Source organism: Lasioglossum baleicum, chromosome 10 (genome assembly GCF_051020765.1).
Source record: "Lasioglossum baleicum chromosome 10, iyLasBale1, whole genome shotgun sequence".
In the NCBI taxonomy this organism is placed as follows: Eukaryota; Metazoa; Arthropoda; class Insecta; order Hymenoptera; family Halictidae; genus Lasioglossum; species Lasioglossum baleicum.
Window position 1 is genome coordinate 2,058,442 of NC_134938.1, and position 23,007 is coordinate 2,081,448.

At 42.3% G+C, this 23,007-nt stretch overlaps 1 protein-coding gene and 1 long non-coding RNA gene across 8 annotated transcripts in view; one reads left to right on the plus strand and one right to left on the minus strand.

Annotated features, from left to right (window-relative positions):
• The first annotated feature begins 112 nt into the window (after positions 1-112).
• LOC143213137 (uncharacterized) lies at positions 113-11,771 on the plus strand. 2 transcript variants are annotated; one of them, XR_013009876.1, is made up of 3 exons: positions 113-3,424; positions 3,571-3,880; positions 3,978-11,771. It is a non-coding gene; the product is annotated as an uncharacterized LOC143213137 (long non-coding RNA). The 2 variants fall into 2 exon arrangements; XR_013009877.1 differs by having other exon boundaries at positions 113-593; positions 669-3,424; positions 3,571-11,771.
• Positions 11,772-18,011: 6,240 nt separating this feature from the next.
• Positions 18,012-23,007, minus strand: part of LOC143213134 (terminal nucleotidyltransferase 5C) — a 116,139-nt gene continuing 111,143 nt past the window's right edge. For all 6 annotated transcript variants that reach the window (XM_076432722.1, XM_076432725.1, XM_076432723.1 and 3 more), the window contains exon 2: positions 18,012-21,503. In XM_076432722.1, coding sequence (XP_076288837.1) covers positions 20,184-21,503 — 1,320 coding nt within the window. In that variant the 3' untranslated portion in view covers positions 18,012-20,183. The remainder of the gene's footprint in view (positions 21,504-23,007) is intronic.

Consider the following 23,007-nt stretch of genomic DNA (forward strand, 5'->3'; position numbering starts at 1 on the left):
CCAGAAGAGCTGCGGCCATAGCCGAAAATTTCTAGACACGTTTGAGCCTCTGTATCGGCGCAAAGGCTGGCCATTTCGAAACTTCTTAAATATATGAATACTAATTTTTTAATACTAAGTTTTTCAAAATTCGTCGATTTGACAGAATTATAATAAGAAATGATTAACTCCGTTATTTCTTGTCACCCTGTAAATTGAAATTTCTATCAATTTCTGGAATATAAGAATTACAGAAGAAAGAGTAGTCCTACTTCGTTCGCGTTAAAATTTATACAGTGGGTCTACATTGCAACCGCAAATGTCTTAACGCAATTTTTCGCGTTTTGACAAGTGTTTTTCAAGTTTTTCGCCAGCGTGTATCTCTCGCGGGAGCGTGGCACGTCATCTTCGAGATCGGTCGAACCTTTTCCCGGTTGCTCAATCCGGCCGGCCGGTAATGAGCTGGCAGAAAAGTTCTGAGCGATATCGCAAGAATAATGGATAATTGCTGGTTTCGTTGCTGGGGCAAGGGAAGACTAGCTGATTACGAAACCGTGCCGCGCGTAACGAGTCAAAATCGCTGCTGGTAACACAATCGGGAACAAGATCGCAATGTGAGCGAGAAAATTCTTCTTTTTTCTACCATTCGAGAAGATTTCATTTTGAATAAAAATATTCATCTGTTTCAGAATTCCATTTTTCCCGAACTCTGTGCGATGCTAGTTCAACTTAAAACATTTTTCAAGCGTTCCACTTGGTCTAATCTAGCCAGGAACAATTTCTTCGAACACAAACACCGCTGGATATTCGCCTTATCGAATAATTTCGATCGTATCGGGCAGGTAAATACCCTGTTCCGTGATTGCGAGCTGCAAACTAGTTCGCGAGAGAGCCTAGCGCAGAGGCTGGGTAGACGCTACCGTGAGAAAAACGAGCGAGCCAGGAGCTGGGGGAAAAAGAGACGGTGAAGGTGAAGGAAGCAAAAGTAAAAGCGGCCGGTGAATCTCGAGTGGAATCGAACGATAGAGTCTGCGCGGTGCGCTGGTCAGGAAAGGAAAGAGCGATGTCCCAACAAAAGTTGGAAACCGGCTTAACTGCACCGAGCGCCCTCGGTGCATACGTAGCCGTGCACTCTCTCGTTATCTAATGCGTATCGCTTTGCTGGCCGACCCTCGGCGAAGCCACCGCAAGGGCTCGACGATTTATCACGGCAGAACAAACTGAGAAGATACTCCTACTCCTCTTCGTAACTGTCGCGGACATCTCTGCCGTAACTGTTCGGACTTTATCCCCACCACTAAACAAAACAGATCAAAACAGAGGGGATTGTTCATCTCTACCGTAACTGTTCATATTTTATAGCGCAGGCGTGAACTTAATATTATTGTCAGCGGAACCAGCAAGCGGCATTGTTCCTAACAAATGATTCTCTTCGTAATGGAACGTGAGAAGAGTGGTTCCACGGAGAGTCTCGTAGTTCCTGCAAACGAGACGCGCATCGCCTAATTCGGCCGTGCTTCTTCAATTTATCTCCATTACTGCAGCCGATCAATTTAATTCGCTGCACCACCCCGTTCATTGACTTCTCAATTCGCAGTTGCGCCGGTTCGAGAGTTTCGAACTTCCAAATGTTCTCGCGGTCCACCGAGGAAAATTCTAATCGCTGTTACCTCGAAATGAACGCGATACGAGTTAACACAAGATCGAGTGGGCTGAAGAGAAAGAGATTAAGCGATAATTGGATTGATCGAGCAATGAACACGTCGCCAACGAATTACAAGCTCTTAACGAGGCCCAGTCGGCACACAATAAATTGAAATTGCACGCGTTTCCATACTCGGGTACATTCCTGCGAGCGTCGATAGCCGTCAGACCCACGCTCCGAGCAGTCAGGGCCTCTTCGGGGTCACAGCTTTTTTTTATTTATCTCGTTGTTTACACCGCCATGGGTGTCTCCGATACGGAACAGTCTCGTTATCGCTGGTACATACGCGCAAGTTTAATCGCCGGAATTGATTTTTCGAAGCCGGATCACTGCGAGCCCCGAGGTTACCAGGGTCGAAGCTGGTCAATCGATACGAAAATTACTTCGGTATCGATTGGCCAAGCTTTGTGAATTTTTTCCGCTTCAGGTCACACGAAGATCGTATTTGTTTTCTATTTTATTAGCGAGAAACGTTAGGCAGCTTCCCTCTACATTTTGGCCTGTCCAATCAGTCCCAATTAGGGATTGCAATACCGGCCTAAAAATACAATACCGGTATTCGGTATTTTTTTAAACGTTGTACCGGTATACCGGTATTAATACCGGTATTAGGAATTTGCATGAAGGTACAAAAACACAGTTGTTCAATAAAAAAAAGCATTAACTAATTTATTGACTTCATACTTTTGAAATGTGATTGTAAAAAGCATAACGCATCTATTGAACTGTCGTTAAGCCTTGAACGTATTATTCTGCACAAATTATCTGCAGTTGAAAATGCTCTTTCCGCATCCACGCTGGTTGGTGGTACTGTTAATAATGAGCGATATACTTTCTCGAAATATTTGCCTCGATGTCCTTCATCTTCTAACAACTCGGTCTCTCGTCTGACGGTTTTGGATAAATCTATTTTTTGTATTATTGTTCGTAGCAATTTTTTTATTTATAGCTAATTGTAATTTCTTCTCGGGAGACAATTCTTTTTCGATGTTAACATCAACATCATCTTCAACGAATTCTTCTGGATAGGTTTGTGTTTGGTTTTCATAAATGTTTTTGTGGAAATTGACGACGAACTTAATTAAATTTGACCTTGTTAGCTTCTTTTCTTCCTTTCTGTTTTCTTTTTTCAAGTCGTTATAATTATGTAAATACCTTAAAATATTTTCTAGTCTTTGATGTCAAAATCGCCACTTTTAAAGCGTTGAAACCACTCGAAAACACTTGTGTTTTCGCAAGAGCATGTTCGCCATACAATTCCACGAGCAAACGATGACTTTCGGCTGCAGTTTTCTTTGCAGAAAAGTGACTCAGCAAAACTTCCCGCAAATGCTGTTTCTTTCGCCAATTTTCAAAATTTTCCATGATTGACAAACACTGTTGACTGATTTTGCAGGTTATGAATAGAGCTTCAGAATGACGTGTATGTCAATGATTTGCTACAGCGCATACACAAGTTTTGACATCTAGTGTCAAATTCCGGTTTTTAGGTTATAGACCCAATAGAATATTCTATTTAGTATTATAACATTCTAGGTCGGAAGAAACGTGTTTCATTTTCCAGTGAAAACAGAGCGCCGAGTGCGAAGGGTTATCGAGCAGAAATTTCCGAAGGACCGCGTTAGAAAGTCGATCGCGATTCAAGGATCTTCGTGACCGAGTTTCACGACCCATCATCGTCACCGTCGTACGTCTCGTGTGTCCTGCCGACACGAACTCTCGAGGACACGACAGGACGCGGTAAGTTACGAATCGTTTACCGTAGTTTATCGAACTCGTTCGACTATCCAAGGCCAACCAGTCCTTCCCCATCTTGTTCTCTTTACCCGCCGAAACTAACAACATTTTTACCATTCGCTAACTTCGTTCTCGTTTGTTGCTTACAGACGTTTCCGACTACGCCCTGAAGTCAGTCTTCTGTCTCTAGAAATTCAATATGAAGTATACGACACCGGAAACGTGCAGCGTATCGAAGAAATGTCATTGGCATCGTAAAGTTATAATCTGCGGGCGATACTGTCGGTATCGTATATACACAGTTTATAATAACGTTCGCGTGACGGAAATCGATATTAACGATGCCGGTCGAGTAGAACTGGGTAAATATTAATTGTAGAACCAGATTGCAACGACAGTAATACATCGACCTGTTAGGAAGTGTTTGCTCATACTCGAAAATCAATGTTTGTTCAAAGAGTAAGTGATTAATACAATTAATTTTAATACATCAAATAATTGCTGCCTCTCCGCTGCATTTATGGAAAATGATAATCGTTTACGTACTCCTCCGCAGAAGTGGTTCTTGCCAGAGATTGCGTAAACGTGTAGCCGCGATCTCTCGGCGAGTGCGCAGGGCAAAATAGATGGGGCCCCATTGGTTAGTGGGGTCCTTGGGACTGCATGCAACCAGTTGCGCACGGTGCAGGTAGTTGCCCGACTGGGTACCGGATCCAGCGATATTTTTCCAGGTGAGGCTGCACACGGTGGTGAACAGCATCGCGAAGGTGAAGGCAATGGAAGCGGGGGCCTCTAACACAACAACACTCCCCGTGTTTACGAGCTGGAAATGACGTCGAGCCTCTCTCATGCTCTCGTGCACTTTTGCACACGCATCCACCGAGGAAAACGCGCACGCGGGGACGAGGCCAACGCTCAGATCCGGGATTCCTGGAAATTACCACCGTCCGTTTGTCCCCGCGATTGCTCATAACAGCCTGTCCGAGGACTGGTCGGACAAGCTTCGGAATCGCACCCGCGATCACCATCCGCCAGCCAACCGGACGCTCACTTTCATCTTTCAGATGATTTTCGGCGGCCTTGACTCGCCCCCATACCTACGCTTGCGGAACTCGGGTCTTGTCACCACACAGTCGCCGTAGTTCGCACAACATTGGAATTAGAATTTTTAGATATGGACTTTTCTAGCAATTATTCAATCCTGAATAAAAAGGTTGCAGTCCTGGAGGAGCTAATTAGTGGAAACTATCCAACTAAAAGGTGGAATTACTAATTGTTGGCGTACTATTTAAATTAGAATCTTTTATAAATGGACCAGGCCATTCCAGTTTCGCTGTCAAGATGGATTGGAATTTTTCTAGCAGTCATTCAATGTGGAATAAAAAGCTGTACTCGTGAAGGAACTAATTGTTCAATATTGGCACAAAATTGGAATTAGAATTTTTATAAATGGACCAAGCAACTCCTGTTCGGCTTTCAAGGTGGAATGGCATTTTTCTAGCAGTCATTCAATGTGGAATGAAATGTTGTACACGTGGAGGAACTAATTGTTGGCACAACATTGGAATTAGAATTTTTATAAATGGACCAAGCGACTCCAGTTTCTTCTGTCAAGATGGATTGGGATTTTTCTGATAATTACATATTCAATGTGGAATGAACAGTTGCACTCGGGAGGAAGTGAACAGTTTTTATACAGATTCACCCCTTTCACTCCGAATAAGGTACGCTACGGACGTCTCGCCGGGAATATCAGCGGAAAAGATCGACGTCCAATAGAAACGTGTCTCGTTAGCATTGAATCGCGATTGGTTTCACTATCGCATCGCTCCCGCGCCGGTTTTGGGCTCGGTCGAACGCTTTCGATTTCTTTGGTCTGGAATTTCGGTGACCTTGATACCTCGGCTGGCCGACCGCGACGTCAGTGAATGCAGATCCGTGTCGATACCGTTAAATCGTTGCGGTTTTCACTTTCCTGCGACCCGGATCGTTACAATCTCAATTCAACATATGTATTTCCAAAATGTATAATATTCCGTTCGCTTCCAAGATTGATTTCTCTGAAAATTAGAGATTTCAGAATATCAGTTTTAAAATCACAGAGAAATATTTTCCCGAGTAATTTAATGCTCTGCAAAATTTCAATAAATTCATTGAAAGTTTACTACTCTGCAATAATTTCAATAAATTCATTAAACATTTAATGCTCTGCAAAATTTTAATAAATTCATTGAAAGTTTACTACTCTGCAATAATTTTTCAATAAATTCATTAAACATTTAATGCTCTGCCAAAATTTGGATAGACCTGCAGAAAATTGAAAATTTTCCGATTTGTATCGAGTTGTCGGCGATCTCGATCGACCGTCCCACTCATAAACAAGCTTCTTCCGACGAAAGGAATTCGTTGGAACGCGTTTCTTCAGCTGGTGCAATCGTCGTGAAAGAAACTACCGGTCGTTGCGTCGCTTAAATATTTCCGCGATCCGATCGCCTAATAAATCACGCGAAGCGTTATCAAGACACGGCCGTATGTTCGCCGCGGTAAGATTAATCGATCTTCCGCGCATCGATCGCCAGATGAATCCGATACCGACGACCACCGACACCTGAATAATTCTCCGGCTTGAACAGGGAAGAAACGATCCGCGATAATTGGTACATTGAACTGCGACTTCTTCCTTTTAGGAAACCTGTTTAATCCGGCGACGGATCGGGAAATCATTGCCGGGGATCGATACGAGGAAGAGTCACCGCTCAATCCGTCCCTCCGTTTATTTATCTCCGAACGATCATATGCTCGCGATCATTTACACACCGGAAGATAGACTGCGATCTTTACATGGTGAATTAAAATTGTTTACGTCCGTTGCAACAAACTCGAGCGATATTCATATCGATTTCGTAACATGTATAAACATGTTAAATAATAAAAATATTTTTATTCCATGTACAAATATTTTTTAATATTTTTATACCGTGTATATATGCAGGGTGTCTCATAATTCCTTCAACATCCGGGAATGGGAGGTTCCTGAGATCATTCGAAGCAACATTTTAACGAAAAACACGAGTGTGCCAACACGCGTCTAGGTTGCGCTCAGCTTGGTCCGTGTTTTTCGAGAACAAAGTCGCGGACGCCATTTTTGCAAAGGAAAATATTGCTTCAAATGATCTCAGGAACCTTCCATTTCCGGATGTTGAAGGAATTTTGAGACATCCTGTATAATGAAGGGCATTTACACAAAAAAGTGATTTTGGCTAAATGATCGATATCGGTATCGATCTGGACATTTCCCGTTAATCTGTACAGTCTCCGAACTGGTTCTGCGGTTCGTTTCGTAGGGACACGAAGGTTCTCAGTCTAGTCCCGACGTTATTCGCAGTTTATGCAAATGTATGCGCCCGCGTGAAAAGTGAATTTTGCGAGTTTGAATCGTTACCACCAACGCGTTGGAACGCATTCCGTGGGCCAACTGACCGAAACGACCGCAGTATTTAGCTCGCAGCACTGTTGCAACCTGCTGAGGCTGCTACCTTCGAGAATTCCCTCGGGAACCCTTCAACGAACCTTCGAACAGGATAGATGTCCCCCTCTGTTTGCTACCTTCGAATAAATAATAAACCCGCTGATTATATAATTAGACAGTTACGGAAACACTGCTGTATAATGTTTCCTGTAAAAGACCGAATACTGTAGAACTTCGATTATCCGTGCTGATTAGTGGAACATGATTGTTAGGAAGTAGGGCCAACAAACCAGTTAATTAAATGATAGAAAAATTATACCATTCAACAGTGAAGTACACAACACAACTTGTACCTTCGAAGTACCTTTGTGCCCTCTCGTAAACCCGCTGACACGATTGTTAGGAATAATACGACAATTACATAATGTCAGTGCTTAATTTAATCCTTATTGAAGTGTGCAGTAAATCGTGTAGCGTATGGGTTGTTTTAACGCGAACTAATTCTCTGTGTAATGTATTCAGACGATAAAAAGTATTCGAACATCAGAGGACCGGATAATCGAGGTTCTACTGTACTTTATTTTTAAATATGTTTCTTCTATCGATCGTATTCGCTGATAATAAATTTTTAAATGTTTTCGGCGCAACGGTTCGATCGTTTATTACGAATTATAAAGCAACTTTGCTAATTGTCAAACAAAATCAACGTTTCGATCCTAGTTTGGATTTTTTTCAAGATTTATTTGAATCGCGTACTTTATTTTTATCGTTCGCTGACAGGATAGACAGCAGTCGCGTTTTAAAAAATCTGGGACAGGATTACTTTACTGTTATTAGCCGTTGGCCGGAGTAGTAATTTACATCGCGCACTCCTATCAGGCGTGACGTGTGTGCATTGCAATTTCGATGGTAGTTCATGATCTATCCCGACAAAGAAACACCGCGTTGCCGCCATGCCAGTCTCTTTGCCGGGGAGAGCTGGTGGTTGACGAATTATGTAACGATAAACTTTATCAAAGCGAGCGAAAACAACCTTTCGCGGACACGCAAGAAAACCGGGCAGCCCCGAGAGTTAACGCTCGCTTAAATGAATGTCACTTTATCATAACGTCGTACGCCGGCGTGTCACGCAATTAAATTTGCCTCTCGAACCAGTAATTAGGAATTCAGATTGGCCGGGGCCGCGGTGCGATCGCCGCCGTAACACGTTCTCTTTCGCCGTTTGCACAATCGATTTTCAAACGATTTATTCCACATTGTTGCGCCGCCGCCGCCGTTATCTCGCTCGATATACAATGACCGATCTCTTAATGCTAATCTTATGCAGCGTTTCTATCGAGAATCGCTATTATAATTAGACAGCAGATTTTATAACGAAAATTAGTAGGTGCAATTTGAAACAGCACAAAATATTAGAAGCATTCTAAGGTAATACTATATTATTTTCAACATATTAATAGTCCAGTCAATGAATGCTCATAAGGTGGGGTGTAGAGGGAAATGGAAGAAACACAATTTTTAACTTTGGGACTTTGTTTGGACTAGTTACGAGGTAAACATACTAAAAGTCCCCACTCCTAGGAGGTTTTCCGCTTATATCTCGGAAACTATGCATCCTAGCGATAAGACCATTCTACACAAAGTTAAGCTGACAACATGTGCCATAAGATTGACTCCATTCAGTTTTTCGCTATCTCGCATAGTTTCCGCTCAAAGTTCACTAATTGTGAAAAAGAAATTTTTGCCTCAGGTTTGTGCCTTATAAGACTAGCTAACTCCTCAGCACAATTAGTGAACTTTGAGCGCGGATATCTCGGAAACTATGCGAGATAGCGAAGAACTGTATGCAGTCAATCTTATGGCACATTTTGTCACCATTAATTTTCTATAGAATGGTCTTATCGCTAGGACGCATACTTTCTGAGATATAAGCGGAAAACTGAAAACGGGGACCTCCTACGTGCATTTGAAGTTGAAATTGAAAAATTGAGGTTGAATTTGAGAAATTGATGTTGAAACTGAAAAATTAAAGTTGAAACTGAAAAATTGATATTGACAATGAAAAATAGAAGTTGAAAGTAAAGTTGAAATTGAAAAATTAAAGTTGAAATTGGAAAATTGAAGTTTTTGCCCATTTTCGGGGCAAGTGCGTCCCAGTTGACACTTTGTACAATATCCTATCAAAATGATAATTTTCAAGCAAAATTAGAATCTTACATAATACTAATTCGTCGGTAATAGCTGTGGCAAGAGTTTATTACCAAGAACGTTAAGTTTTCACATACCAGAGTGAAAATACATCAGTTTAAAGTCCAACTTTGCATAAACTAGGGCGGACTTACCCCACTCGACCTTACCACAATTAATATTGAATAACCAGAGAACCGATGAACGTTAATTTTAATGGATCTGCTAATAACGTTTCATTCGCAATTGTGCAAATAGATGGTAATTCATATTTACGCGGAAATTACGAACACTTGTTCTCCATAAATTATTATATATTGCAAACGTTCGGAGCCTCGTGCGTCAATGTTATCAATACTTTCAGGCTATCTGAAGTGTACGCAAATATGCATTCCACTGTTCCTAGAACAATGATGTTGATCAGATAGTGGAAGTAATGAGCTGCTCACGATAACGATGAAACACGTCGCGACAACGTTGCTTTATTTTTGCAATTATATCGCTGATAATCAGAAAATTCAATAAATATACTTCGTAATGATTAGACTGCGGATCTTTATGAAAAATAAAAAACTTCTTCCCGTAATGATCTTAATACAGGAGAAATTATACATATATTGACGTCAATTTTTTTAATTTTTCAACAACTTCGATTTTGCTACAAATGCATAAAGATCCGCAGTCTAATAATGATACTCGTTAGTTAAACAATCTGTAACCAGTCTTGAAAGTTTGCGAGAAAGAAGATTCAGATATTTGTCGGTGTTTATATGATATTTATTTTCGTGTTTTTTTATAGGTATTAACAGTTCCTTACATATACATAGGAATACATTACTCCTGGGCAAGAAATAAAAAAGGGAAAAAATCATGTCACTCGTTTAAACATTTCATTGTTATTTCATCTCGTTCAAAATATACGACTCTCTCTCTCTGTTTCTCTCTTGCTCTCACTCTCTTTCAAATACACATACACACACACACACACACTTCATTGAAATTTACAGTACAATTTCTCTCCCCTTTTTCGATTATCCTCTTTAACGTATAAACAGGTAATGTTAAACTTTATCAATATCGTAATCGTTAGCATCATTATCAATCGATTATAGAACCGATTAATCATCTAATCGATGATTCCCGTACATCTCGTGTGCGTGCATCGTTGTTGTTCTCATAATAATTCTCTATCTTTCTTCCTCGCGTACCTTCGCGTATGCAAAGTCTCTATTCGTTATTATTAACAAATATAATCCTTGCTCTGTTCAGAATCTCAGGAAAAAGAACAGATTCGTCTTGTAAATCGTTTTCGAGACCAGTCTCTCTCTCTGTTCGTCGAAGATGCCCGAGGACTTCCGGTTCTATAGAACTACACATAATCTGTAATCAGTTTAACAATTACTAAAATCACATAGAAAATGTTAATTAATCCTAGAGTTTCCTATATTTCCGTAAACTACGAGAGAAAACAGACGACTAAAGATTATTTAACCTGGAAGTAGAACAAATACAGGTTAGCTAGCCCTTAACTGGTATTCGCATAACCGAGAGTATTGTGGTTAACAATTTCAAGGATTTTTGTTGGCAAGGAAATTCCGCACCGAGTAATTCAATTGTTTATTAGTAGACTGCGGTTTTTATGTATTTGTAAAATGAACAGGTCGAGTTGATCAAACATTAACAAGATATTGTTCACGTTACTTTCGACTTTTCCGAAGAGAAAATACATATTTATCAATCGTCGGTTTGTTGCAACTGACCTGAACGACCTTCATTCTCCACAAAAATCCGCAGGCTGTTTGCATATATGAAATATCGTTTCTTTTTACTTATTTCGTATATAAAACACTATATGATTCGCATTGGAGGTTCATATAATTATCTAAAAATTGCAGAATAGCTTTTGTTTATTCATAATCAACAATGAAGTTCGCGAAAAGCAATTTCTTAGCCCTTTACCTTGTTGTTCCCATGTGATATAATTAGACCGCGAACTTTCAATGCGAATTAAAAAATTGTCTGCGCTCTTGCAAAATAATGCTGTACCGTTTTAACGTATTCTTACCGTTTTCAACTAATTTTGTTCGAATGCACAAGGTCCGCAGTCTGTTGATAAAACATTGAGAAACGATATTTCATACGTGTCGACGCTAATTCTAGTCTAGTCGAATTTCCTATGGACCTATCGCTAATTTTCTAGACCAATCCTCGTTATAGTACATCTTACCCTAATCAGAAGAGAATGTGTTTGTACAGCCTAACGGGTATATCTACAATGTGATATTTACGTCAGAATCAGTCGAGTGTTTCGGTCGTTCCCTTTATTTCGATAACAGGTGAATTATACCTATGAGAATTATTCAGAGGAGAAAAATCAATTTTTATCTGACTCCTCCCCCTTGCAATTCAACGGATTTACGCAGAGAGATCTGTGCCATGACACGATGATCTTTATCTTGATTAGTATCTCGATTTTCGGACGAATTCTGGACGAAAAGTTGCGATTATGTTCCAGGAATTTTTGTTACGCTCGTGTGGAGGAAACAGGACGGCGATAGAGTGGTGGAATTGTTCTCCGGTAATTAAATGGAATTTATAGCGTTCGAGAGAAATAATGAAACAATATACAGGGTGTCTCAGCTGAAGCTTTATTTTTAAGGGCACAAAAAGAATATTTACGGCATAATTTAAATGGTATCGAAGGAGGAATATCATAGAGGAACAATTTCTTTTTGTCCGGTTATTTTTTCATAGTTTTTTCAAGGTCATCGTTATTTTTTATCGGGAAAACTTATTTCTTTTTTATTCCATCTTGTTAATGACTTTGAAGCATATTCAAATATATTTTTTCAGCCGCTATTAGTTCGAATAAGAAAAAATAAGTTTTCCCGATAAAAATACAACGATGACCTTGAAAAAAACTATGAAAAAATAAGCGGACAAAAGAAATTGTTCTTCTACGAAATTCCTCCTTCGATACCATTTAAATTATGCCGTAAATATTCTTTTTGTGCCATTAAAAATAAAGGAGAAATTCCTGATCTCACGATAACAATACTTACTTTGGACAGAGTGAATTTAAGTGATACAGGTCTACGAAACGTGCTCAGTCAGTCAGAAAAACCGGGAGGAGGGTGCGCGTGATAAAATCACTGGTCCCCCACTATCATTTCCAACCCTCCACCCTTGTCCATTCATACTTCATTAGCTACATTCTTCGTTGTTGCTTTGTGATTACGAGCATCGATCCGGCAACATCATCCCCCTATACTTTATCAAAAAAGCGAAAAAATCAGCTACCCTCCTCTTGGAAAAAATTATACCGTAGTGTCCGCGTGTTGGATAGTATATATGTATACGTAGTATAAATTATACTCTGTGTTCGACATTGAGAATAAAACTCGTTCTCACACAATCTGAATTTTCAATTAACCCGGCGTTAGTTAGGCGTCAGAGATTTTCGAATAATAAAAATTTAATTTCGTGGATCTGCGTTTTCACTCTGATAAATTACAAGCCTCTTAAGCAATACCTAATCTTATATTTATGAAAAAGGTATATTTATTTCTATAATGCAATATATTTTTTCCTGGGGTCTGTGAGACCCCACCTTACCACTTACGATACATTTTCCCACCTTACCAACGCCGGGTTAATTCTCAGTTACTCGCACTCCACTTTCTACAGAATTGTTCGCTACGAAAACACTGCGAGCGCTATACGCGAGTAATGAAAAGTGAACGTAATTTTCTCACAGTCTAAATTCTAGTCGAATACATTTCTCTACAGGGTAATTGTTCGGTTGAAAGATCTTCAAATTTCCACAGCATATTCGTACAGTCCAACTTACTTTGACAGTGATCGAAAGCGGGGATCCAGAATCTTCGAACGAATAAGTAAACAATCCTCCGAATAATAACCGTGCTGTTTTGTCTGGTAAATGCATTTTATTTCCTCTTCTCTTTCAAATATAAAAATCATTATAATCATCGGGGCGAGTACAGTGTCGCGCGGCATCATCGTCGTACAAAAAATCGGTGTGGCGAGCATGTCGGTTATTATTCACGTTCCAGCTCGAACGTTTGCGGATCGATCACGCGATAATTAATAATAATAATGATAGTAATTAAAAGGGAAAAAAACAGAAAGGGAACAGAACGGATCCGCTGAATATCAATAACGCATTCTTGTGTCCGATAGTTTTCGCTGTCCACCGACCTATCATCACCAACATCATCATCATCAAGTCATCATCACATCAAGTCATCATTCTTATCATCATCATCATTCTAATCATCATCATCATCATTCTAACCATCATCACCATCGTTCACCATCTTCTTCGCTTTTTCGTTTCTTTTCTATTCTCGCGTCGCGATAAAAGTTCCTAATTATAATGAACGAACGACGCGACGTCATTAACAACTAATTTATTTACAGGCGACAGGACGCAGCCCGGTTTTCCTATCCTTCTCCGTCGCAGGAACTCGTCCTCTAACTCTCTTTCAATCATGCTTCGCGACAGTTTCGACCGTTCGGACCCTAATCGAATGATCCCCGCCGTTCAACTTCCGGGGCAGGGATCAGTGAAGTCATGGCAGCCGATCGATCACACTCCACCCCTCGGAACTGTGCACTGGGATCCAGAAGAATTATCCTAATTCCAACATCGGTGAGAACAAGCTTCGAATCAGGACAAAGACACCAGATTTGGCCATTTTGAATGATTCCGAATTTATCAATGATTCTCTCTCTCTCTCTCGTGTTCGGGCGCGACAGTGATTTCGTTCTAGCGAAGTATAGTCTAATTCCGTTCGGAAATGATTATTATTTAAAACGATCGAGCTTTCTTTCAATACAGTCGTTAAAAAGACTATCAACGGTAATAGTATAGTATAATATAAAATAAAGACATAAAATGATAAACAGGTTATCTCGAATACAAGCGAGAACAAAGATCATTCGACTATATTAAAATATTTCTATAATAGATAGTCTAACGCAACAACACAAATTATTATTTATTATCGACGACGTGCACGTGCGATCGCTCATTTAGACCGTGAATTTCTTGAATCGCCGTTCGTACAGTTTTTATTTAATTTGTACATACGTGTTACAGCTAATTATTGTTAAAAATAAAGGATGAAATCGAGTGAAGCTTTCGCCGATGACCAAAAATGATGACTTTAATCGGAATACTGTTCCCAAGTATAATTCAGGATATCAAATTTATAAATGCTTTCGGCGCTACCGTTTCGATCAATTACTTAATTTTGCGAAATTGCTATATTAGTAATTGATCGAAACGGTAGCGCCGAAAGCATTTATAAATTTGATATTCAACATTTACGATCGATAACTGAAATTACTTTATAATTCAGGATAATGGGCGAGAAATAATTCGAGTTGAGACAGAGCTGGTTAACGAATTGTAATAATTGTGAAGATCAGAGAGCTGGGGGAAACTAGTGATTATTTACAAGAGGAAAGCGTGAACATCGAACAACTGTGCGTCTTTGGTACAAATGATCGATCCCCAGTTGGATCATCGATCGAATGATGATGACTATCGACCCTTGATCAATCATGCGATGCATGCTCGCTCGACATTGTAGATACGTACACTGACGCCTTCCCGGAACGTTTTTCCTTACAACAATTGCTTCTTTTTTTTCTTCTTTTATTTCATTTTAATTATACAAAAATTATTCGACGACGTTCTCTTGGAACAGCGCTCGGATTTGCTTACTCGCGACGGCCGAGTTTCGAAGGCTACGCCCCCTCGGCACGGCCGCGCGTCTCGCTCCTCGTGGCGGCCCTAGTTCTCCTAGGAGAACTAACTAACGCGCCCGAGAAGCTCCGAACCAGGACCGCCGCGGGGAGCAAGAAGCGCGGCCGTCGCGAGTAAGTAAATCCGAGCGCTGCCTTCGAAGAACAGCCACGAAACTCGCGGGACACGCACAAATAGGAAATCGTGATTAAAGCTAGAGAATTTTTTTGGTTGTTTTTTCGTAAGTTTCTTCGTTGATTTCGTTTACAAACATGTTGTACCCGCAGTTCTTTTTGAGCAGAGTTCTAAAACGAATGAACGAAATCGACTGTCGCGAGAAATTCGTCACGATAAGCAGCAGACCACTGATCCCTCGATCGTTTCACGGATCCCTTCCTCGTGATTGATCGCAGAGTGAATCAATCGATCGCACATTTCCAGCATCACCGATCGGCCAATAAATTATTCTATAAAATATTCAACTGTCGAACACGTGACTGTTCGCGTTGATCTAAAAATGTTCTAAATAATACACAAAGCAGGCATGATGTGAAAATAAAAATTGAAACGATAAAGAGAATCGGTCCCTCGACGATAATCGATTGTTATCTATTTCCGCGGCACACGGTACGCCGTCTAAAACGCTCGAGTTCATCCATTTACTTGAATATAAAAATATTTTGGAATGAGAAACCGTGGCTCCAACATAAATGATCGACGTTCCATAAAAGAAATGTTTAAAAACGCACACGTGCATTACAGTTTATGTGTTCTAGTAAAATTGACGAAAATGCTTGGAACGCGTGGTTCGTTTATACAACAGAAATATGTATATATATATGTATATGTATATATATGTGTGCAATCGCAATCATGTCACCCGAACTTTAAACGATCAGTGTAATCGAGATCGAAACAGATAGATCGTGATCGATGCGAGGAGACGGACTCGATTGTCTTCCGATTTCGGATTCACCTAATCTCCGATGCTTCATTTAGGCTACGAAAGTTGAAGACACTGGGCTTGGTGAACAAAGAAAATCGACGATCCTCGGGTCTTCCAATGTCGCATCGAAGAAAATAAGTATGACAAAGTTCCAACAAAGTATCGGGGCTGCCGGAGAAACATGATTCGCTCGAAACTTGAAAGTATCGGCGCCCCTCGCGAGCTTAACTGAAGTCGGAGAACGACTCGAGTCACCGTTAGACCGACACTCGTATGACGTTCGATCAACGAGGACATCCAGAGCCTAGAAGATCATTTGGACTCTGGAAGCTCCAGCTAACCCAAGGTGTAGAGTCTGGCGATTAGGATTCCTAGCAATATCAACATGATTATAGGGAGACTAAGTTTCGAATTAATAGAAGCATCTCCCTGGCGACGATTGATCTGTATGAGACAATGAATCCTGGGAAGGGGTGATAGAGTCTTCTGGTTAAGAGTGCAGGTAAGCAAAGTGGTTCCAGAGGGTTAGGATGCGGAGCAGCGCTAATAGGGAGTCTGTACGAGTATGTTCTGTGAGGACCTAGAGACCTTTTGTCGCTGGGAAGGTGGTAGATGGCGATCAAGGAACGCGATCGAGTGTATAAGGAGTTTAAAACCTGTCTGAGACCTAGGATAGAGTGTTTTCCGTTTAGAGTCCAGGTGATCGGAGCTCGAGGCTTAGGATGAGGACCAACGTCAGCGCTGATAGGGAGTCTTGTCCATCGAGACCTTCCGTGTTTGAAAGATCGTAGGACCTACGGATGCGAGTGTGTTCGGTTTTGTACGCGGGTGAGCAGAGTTTGGCTGGCAACGAACGAACGAACGGTCGAAAAAGACGACTCTAACGACGAGGACTGAAGTAGTGGTTTAAGTCTAGACTCGGTGGTAGTAGATCGTCGTAGAGCAGAGCCGGATAGAGGTGCACACAACAGCAGTCGGCCTGGCTCTCCTTAGCATTAACACGCGATATACCAGAAAAACCAGTTTGCAGGCGTTTTTATTAGGCCTTTACTTTCGCCTGCAAACTGAAAGGAAGAGTGAGCGATTGAGCGAGCTGGTCGAACGAGGCCTGCTAGACTAACCGATGAGCGAGCGAGCGAGCAAAGTGACTGAGCTCTGAGCTAACTAACGGGGTCACCAGTCGATACTCAACACACACATACACGCACACATCGACGTAGTGTATATTCCGTGCACATCTACACACACAACATACGAACATGCTCTCTCTCTCTCTCACTCTCACTCTCACTTCGTTTCGCACGCACACTCGTCGAAGAAAACCGCAGAGATCGCAGCGTGTTTGTTTCTGTGCGTGTATAGAGCACGTATAGACGCGCAGACACACATGATCCCCGTGTAGCACTCGCATTCTCGCGCATCCGAATCCAACGTGCACGAACACACACACAACCATAGTTTCGAGCGGCACACCGACGCTCTCGCTCGCGGTATTAAATAATTACGGTATCTAATAAAGAAAGTTATGCAAGCGCAGTTGCCGCCGAGACGCGAGGAGTTAGGGTCGCCGCAAGGATCGCTCGATCGCGTGGCTAATAGCGCGCGCGCACGTGTCCGCGACGATTATGTGTGTGTCTCGCTCCGAAAGATTCCTTCGAAGTTCGCGGGCTCTCAAGGTTTCTCTTCTTCCTCGCGAAAATCGAACGCTACTACTCTTTTCTCGATTTTTTCGAAGTTGTACCTTGCACGCGTTTTTTCTTTTTTCTTGTTTCCCCTTTTCTTTTCTTTTTTTTTAACGTCAATGATACGGTAGCGATCGAAGAGACACGCCGGATCGCACCCGATCGTCGTCGCGCCGATCGCTCATTCTCGATTTTCCTCCGAAATTTTCTTTATCACGTTACATAGTATCTAGATGAAATGTGTTCACAGCCACACATTAATATTTATACATAGATTTATACATGTATTTATATATGTATATATATATATTTAAATATATATATTTATATTTATATTTTTATGCATATACTTAAATATATATATTTATATTTATATATATATATATAGAGAATTATAATATTTTTGTTTGCAAACGCGCCACGCCCGTTAATCGTTTTTTGTTTTCTGTTTGTTTCGTGTAATCGTTACCACTACTTTACCCCCCCTCCCCTCCCCTATCCCATTTTCGCAGGAATTCGAAGAAATACGTGTCCTCTCGATTTCATTTTCGTTTTTTTTCTTCTATCGTGTCCGTACCTCGTCACGCTTTTTTATTTTACGGCTTTTTTCCTCTGTTTTTACGACTTTTTGAAAAAGAGAGAGGGGCGACCGGAACACTCTGTGACGCCTCGTGACGCGTGCGGATCGACGTGTAAATGTATCACACGTGTACATGTGTACGACGGGTGTATACGTACAGTTGTACGGTCGGTCGGAAAAGTCTTCGCGCGTAGTTCAAAGTGGGGGAATTTTCGAGGTTTTTCGAAACGCTGCGCTGGAGGAATCGATTCGCTTGTGTACTTGAAGATGGTCCAGCTCGTTCTTTGTCTGTACTGTTTTTTATCGGAGTATTTCTTAAGAAATTGTTTAACGTTCTACCTACCGGAAGCCCGACCCTTCGCGGACGAAGATTAGGAATATTGTTGAGTAAAATCATCTATAGAGCTCGCGATGAATTATTATTTTCGATCGAACTGTCGACGTGCGTCCTCGAAGGGTTGCCAGGCTTTCCAATGACCGTGAAACCATTTGACATTAAGACGTTCGGTGTTAAATAATTGGAACAATAAAACTGTATCAACCGGGTAACCAAATTTCAATAAAATCGTATAGAATTATCGGGTCATTCGGAAAGTCATTTCGTTTTCTCGAGGTACAATGAGAGGCAACTTTTTACCATTTAGAGCAAATTTAGAATGTTCGAAGAAAGTGGTGCCAAAAATAAAATCCTACTTTCTCATCGACAACAGCGTTAGTAGCTCGAGAATAACTGATAACTAGACTGCGGATCTGTATGCAAAATAAAAATTGTTTGAATTGATTGCAAGACACCGGAGTGGAATGAAAATGTCTTTCTTCTTTTAACTATCTGATTAAGCTGAAACCAAAACGCTGATGTCTTTAAATCTTTTTAATATGTTCACTGTTTTAAGCAGTGCTTACCCATTTCTGTCATAAATGCATAGAATCCGCAGTCTACTAATAACTGTGCGAAATTCTGTTGAATTCGATACTCCGGCATGTTTCGAAAATTTATACAAGCTGTGAAAGCATAAAAATCCCTACACGAGAAACGAGATGACTTTCCCGCGACCCTAATATCACAAGAACAGCTGAAACCGTTCCTCTTTCCTCAAAGTCTCCCACTTTGTGTTCTATCGACTTCCCAGACCGATCGTAGACGTACATAGAGTGAGTGAGAGAAAGAGAGAGAGAGAGAGAGAGAGAGAAGAAATTCGTTTCAGTCGTGATTCGCGAGTCGCGTGGCCCAAGCTCGTTTTGAGTCGCTCCTGCGGTCTCCCTCGATACTGCTCGCGCGATCCTCTTCCGATATCGCTCGTCGCACATAATCAAACATAGCACACGAACGAAAGAGAGCACAGTCTCATGAAACCACCGAATCCTCGTTCACGAGCGTCAACTTTTGTTCAAGATCACCAGCTGATCATCATCCTCGTGAAAATCTCACCTGAACCCCCCATTTTAAATCGTTAACCTTGCGTATGTGTCTATGTTATATCTGTATGCGTGTACGTGTACGTATGTGTTTAAGATTGCTGTCTCTCCCATTCGAATTAGGCACAACACACAACGCTATACTTCGTGTGTCTGGTTCTCTGCACGGAGTCTTGTAGTCTCTCGGATTGATCTGCATCGACCATATTTAGTAAATAGCAGCGCGGCAAGAGGAGTACCATCGCGGAGAAATACAAAGGATCCTACCCCCGGTGTGTCCCCTCCTCCCCCCGTCTGACAAGCTAAGTGTCCATCGCGGGGGGGCGGGGGAGCATAGCCAACAAGCTAGAGAAAAGCACATCGGAAAACAAATGCTATAATCGTTCCCCGCGACTCTCAGTCTTTGTCGAAAAACTGGTCAGTCACCGACGATCGCGTCGAACGTTCTTCGATCCCCGATGTCCCTGGATCAGCAGTCCTAGATCCGGGTTGCTCGATCCGTGCGTCAACTGAGGAGCTGGTCATCGTGGAAGATCCTGTTATCCTCGAGATCCTGGAGAGAACAACTGGGACCGGATCGATCAGCTTGGCTAAATCTGTGGCGATTAGTATCCTCGTTGTCCTGCTCCTCCTCCTCCGTGACAGCGTCGAGGGTGACTGCGGTGGTGGCGGTGGCGGTGATGGCGGCGTTGTTGGCTCGAGTGTCGCATCACGACGAGCACGCCATCCACGAGTTGCAGGTGCACGTGTAGCACGCGGTTGGTATCACTGGAGCGTAGTAGAAACCGTTCGCGTAAACGTAGGTAGCTTGCGGGCCCGGCGGAGGTTGTTGATGATTCGTGAGCCGTTGCTGTTGCTCTTGGCACAGCACCTGATAGGCGAGGCTTTCGATCAACGACAACGTCTGCCGTCTCTCGTGGCCCATCAGGCAGACCGTCGACTCCTCCACGACGTTGTACAGCAACATCAGGTACTGGTATTTCAGAGCCTCCTCCTCGGGGCCGACGAAATGGTTCCACAGATAGTTCTCCAGCTTGGCGCGTTGCTGGCTGATATCTGGGAAATCGATGAAGAATCTCGAGCACATGTAACGCTCCAGGGTCTTGATGTAGTCCGGCTGGTAGGGCTTGTACATCTTCACCAGCAGGTTGCAGTACTTGAGCAAACCGCCACCGCGGATCTCCTCCGGGTGCCTGGTCGAGATCAGCTTCTTGTGCAGGTGGTACAATGCTTCCTGGAAGTCCCCGTAGACAGACTCGCCGACCACCGTTGGGTAGAAGTTCTCGCCGATGGGGAGCTTGCTGCACTCGTAGAACAGCAGAAGAGAATCGAGGACGATCTGGAACGAGTCGACGGAGAACTCGAACTGCCGCCTCATCGAGTCGACGAATTTCAGCTCGACGTTCCTGTGACCCCGGGAGTTGCCGAGGGAGATCAGGGACCACCGGTCGCCGTCGTTGTTCACCTTCACCATCTTGCTCACGTAAGCCTCCTTCAGGCTGCACGTGGTGATACGTTTGCGACTGACACCTTCCGGCAGCAAGTCGAACAACGAACCCAACACTGCTGTCTTCACCTTGTCGTAGTTCCTGCCGCTGGACAACTCCACCGCGAAGATCAGGTCCAGGTCGTTGTAGGGTTGCGATTCCGTTGCTAGAACATGCGTCGCTGCTCCGCCGTTCAACCGGATATCCCGCACCCTCATCCCAGCGCCACCGTTGCTAGGATCCGTCTCCAATTTACTTCGAACCACCGTCACCAAGTCCCTCAAACGGACCTCCAACGTTGGGAAATTACCTCTCCCATGGATACAGACTACTTCGTTCATCACGTCGTTCAAACGACGAACCTGCTCGAAACTGAGCACTGCCAACCTCTGCTGAGGATCCGCACAGTCGGAGTTGTTGCTGGAACTGTTGATGCTGTTGGACTCGTTGCCGCCATTCGTCTTCGTGCCGTTCACCTGGCAGAGGGACTCCATCATTGCGACCCGACGCTGGCGTTCCTCGCCGATCTCCAGGGAGCCACACTGTGAACCAAGCGAAACAGGAGATGTTATTAACCGTGCCATTACACCCCGAGCGGGAAGGATCGGGTGCTAGGTGCGTTGCACTCGGTGTGGAGGGAACGTCAAGCGGCCGAGTAACGCGAGACAGTCGATGAGCTTTATTTATTTAGGGGTGGCTTGTTGGAATATTTAAAAATTGGCCTTTTCTAGGATGAGAAGTGTTTAGGGGATAACTAGCGATGGGAACTAGAGGTCACAACCTTTGCTTATTTAGGGGTGGCTCATTCGAGAATTGAAAAATTATCAGGTTATAAATTTAATCCTTTTCTAAGAATTAGCAACTATTTCGGGAATAATAAGCGATGGAAACCACAGGTCACGACCTTTGCTTATTTAGGGGTGGCTCACTAAAAAATTAAATAATTGTCAGATTATAAATTTAATCCATTTCTAAGAACTAGCAACTATTTAGGGAACAATAAGCGATGGAAGCTACAGGTCACGACCTTTGCTTATTTAGGGGTGGCTCACTCGAGAATTGAAAAATTATCAGGTTATAAATTTAATCCTTTTCTAAGAACTAGCAACTATTTAGGGAATAATAAGCGATGGAAACCACAGGTTATGACCCTTACTTATCTAGGGGTGGCTCACTAAAAACTTAAAAAATCGTCAGATCAGAAATTAAAATTATCCTGTTTTTAGTAACTAGCGAGTACTTGAGGGACAACAAGGTTACCGAGGAGAGTGTCCTCGACAGTGTAAAGGTCAAGGTCACCGGAGCTTCGCCTCCAAGTTTTCACTCTGTCAGTTTCGTTCCGATGATAAAAATTTGTAAGACGTCCAGTAGTGTATATTTGTTCGCAATTGTTAATTTAAGTGGCAATGAAACTCGAGAACCGCGACGTAACACTATACCCTCGCTTCTTCTTAGAAACTGTTTAGACTATTGACACTCAAGATGTTTACGCTATTGCGCAGATAAACCTTCACCTAAGTCCTCCGCTTTCTATCTACATATATGTACACCCAGCTGAAACAGTATCGCCGTACGTTGCACAGCGATACATTCAAAGCATTTGTTATGCATTCAATTCTCTCTTTTATCTTAACAATTTCTAATGAATTTTAATAAAGCCTAACATTTTATTACGTTTCTGTGTTTCGCAATGTACGATATTTCCAAGTGAAAATAGTAGCGCGAGAAAAACTGTTGAATGAGTGGTGCAGAGTATAGTGCTCTTAAAGCTTGTAGTACGTGCGAGTGTGTGTGTGTGTGTGTGAAATGTACGCGTGCACATTTCGAAATGCCACGAGGTTACGTCCGGGTAGTGTGCACATTCACGTCTCTAGACCTATTCCAAGTTCTCGCTTGCTATTCCATGGATTCCCATGGAATCGTTCGAACTTTCAAGGAAATGAAGTTGCTTTAACCTTCGCGAGAGAAGTTGTCGCGATTAACCCGACATCCGCATTGAAAACAGAACTTCACCCGTTCGAATGGAAAACGAAGTGTGAGAGAATT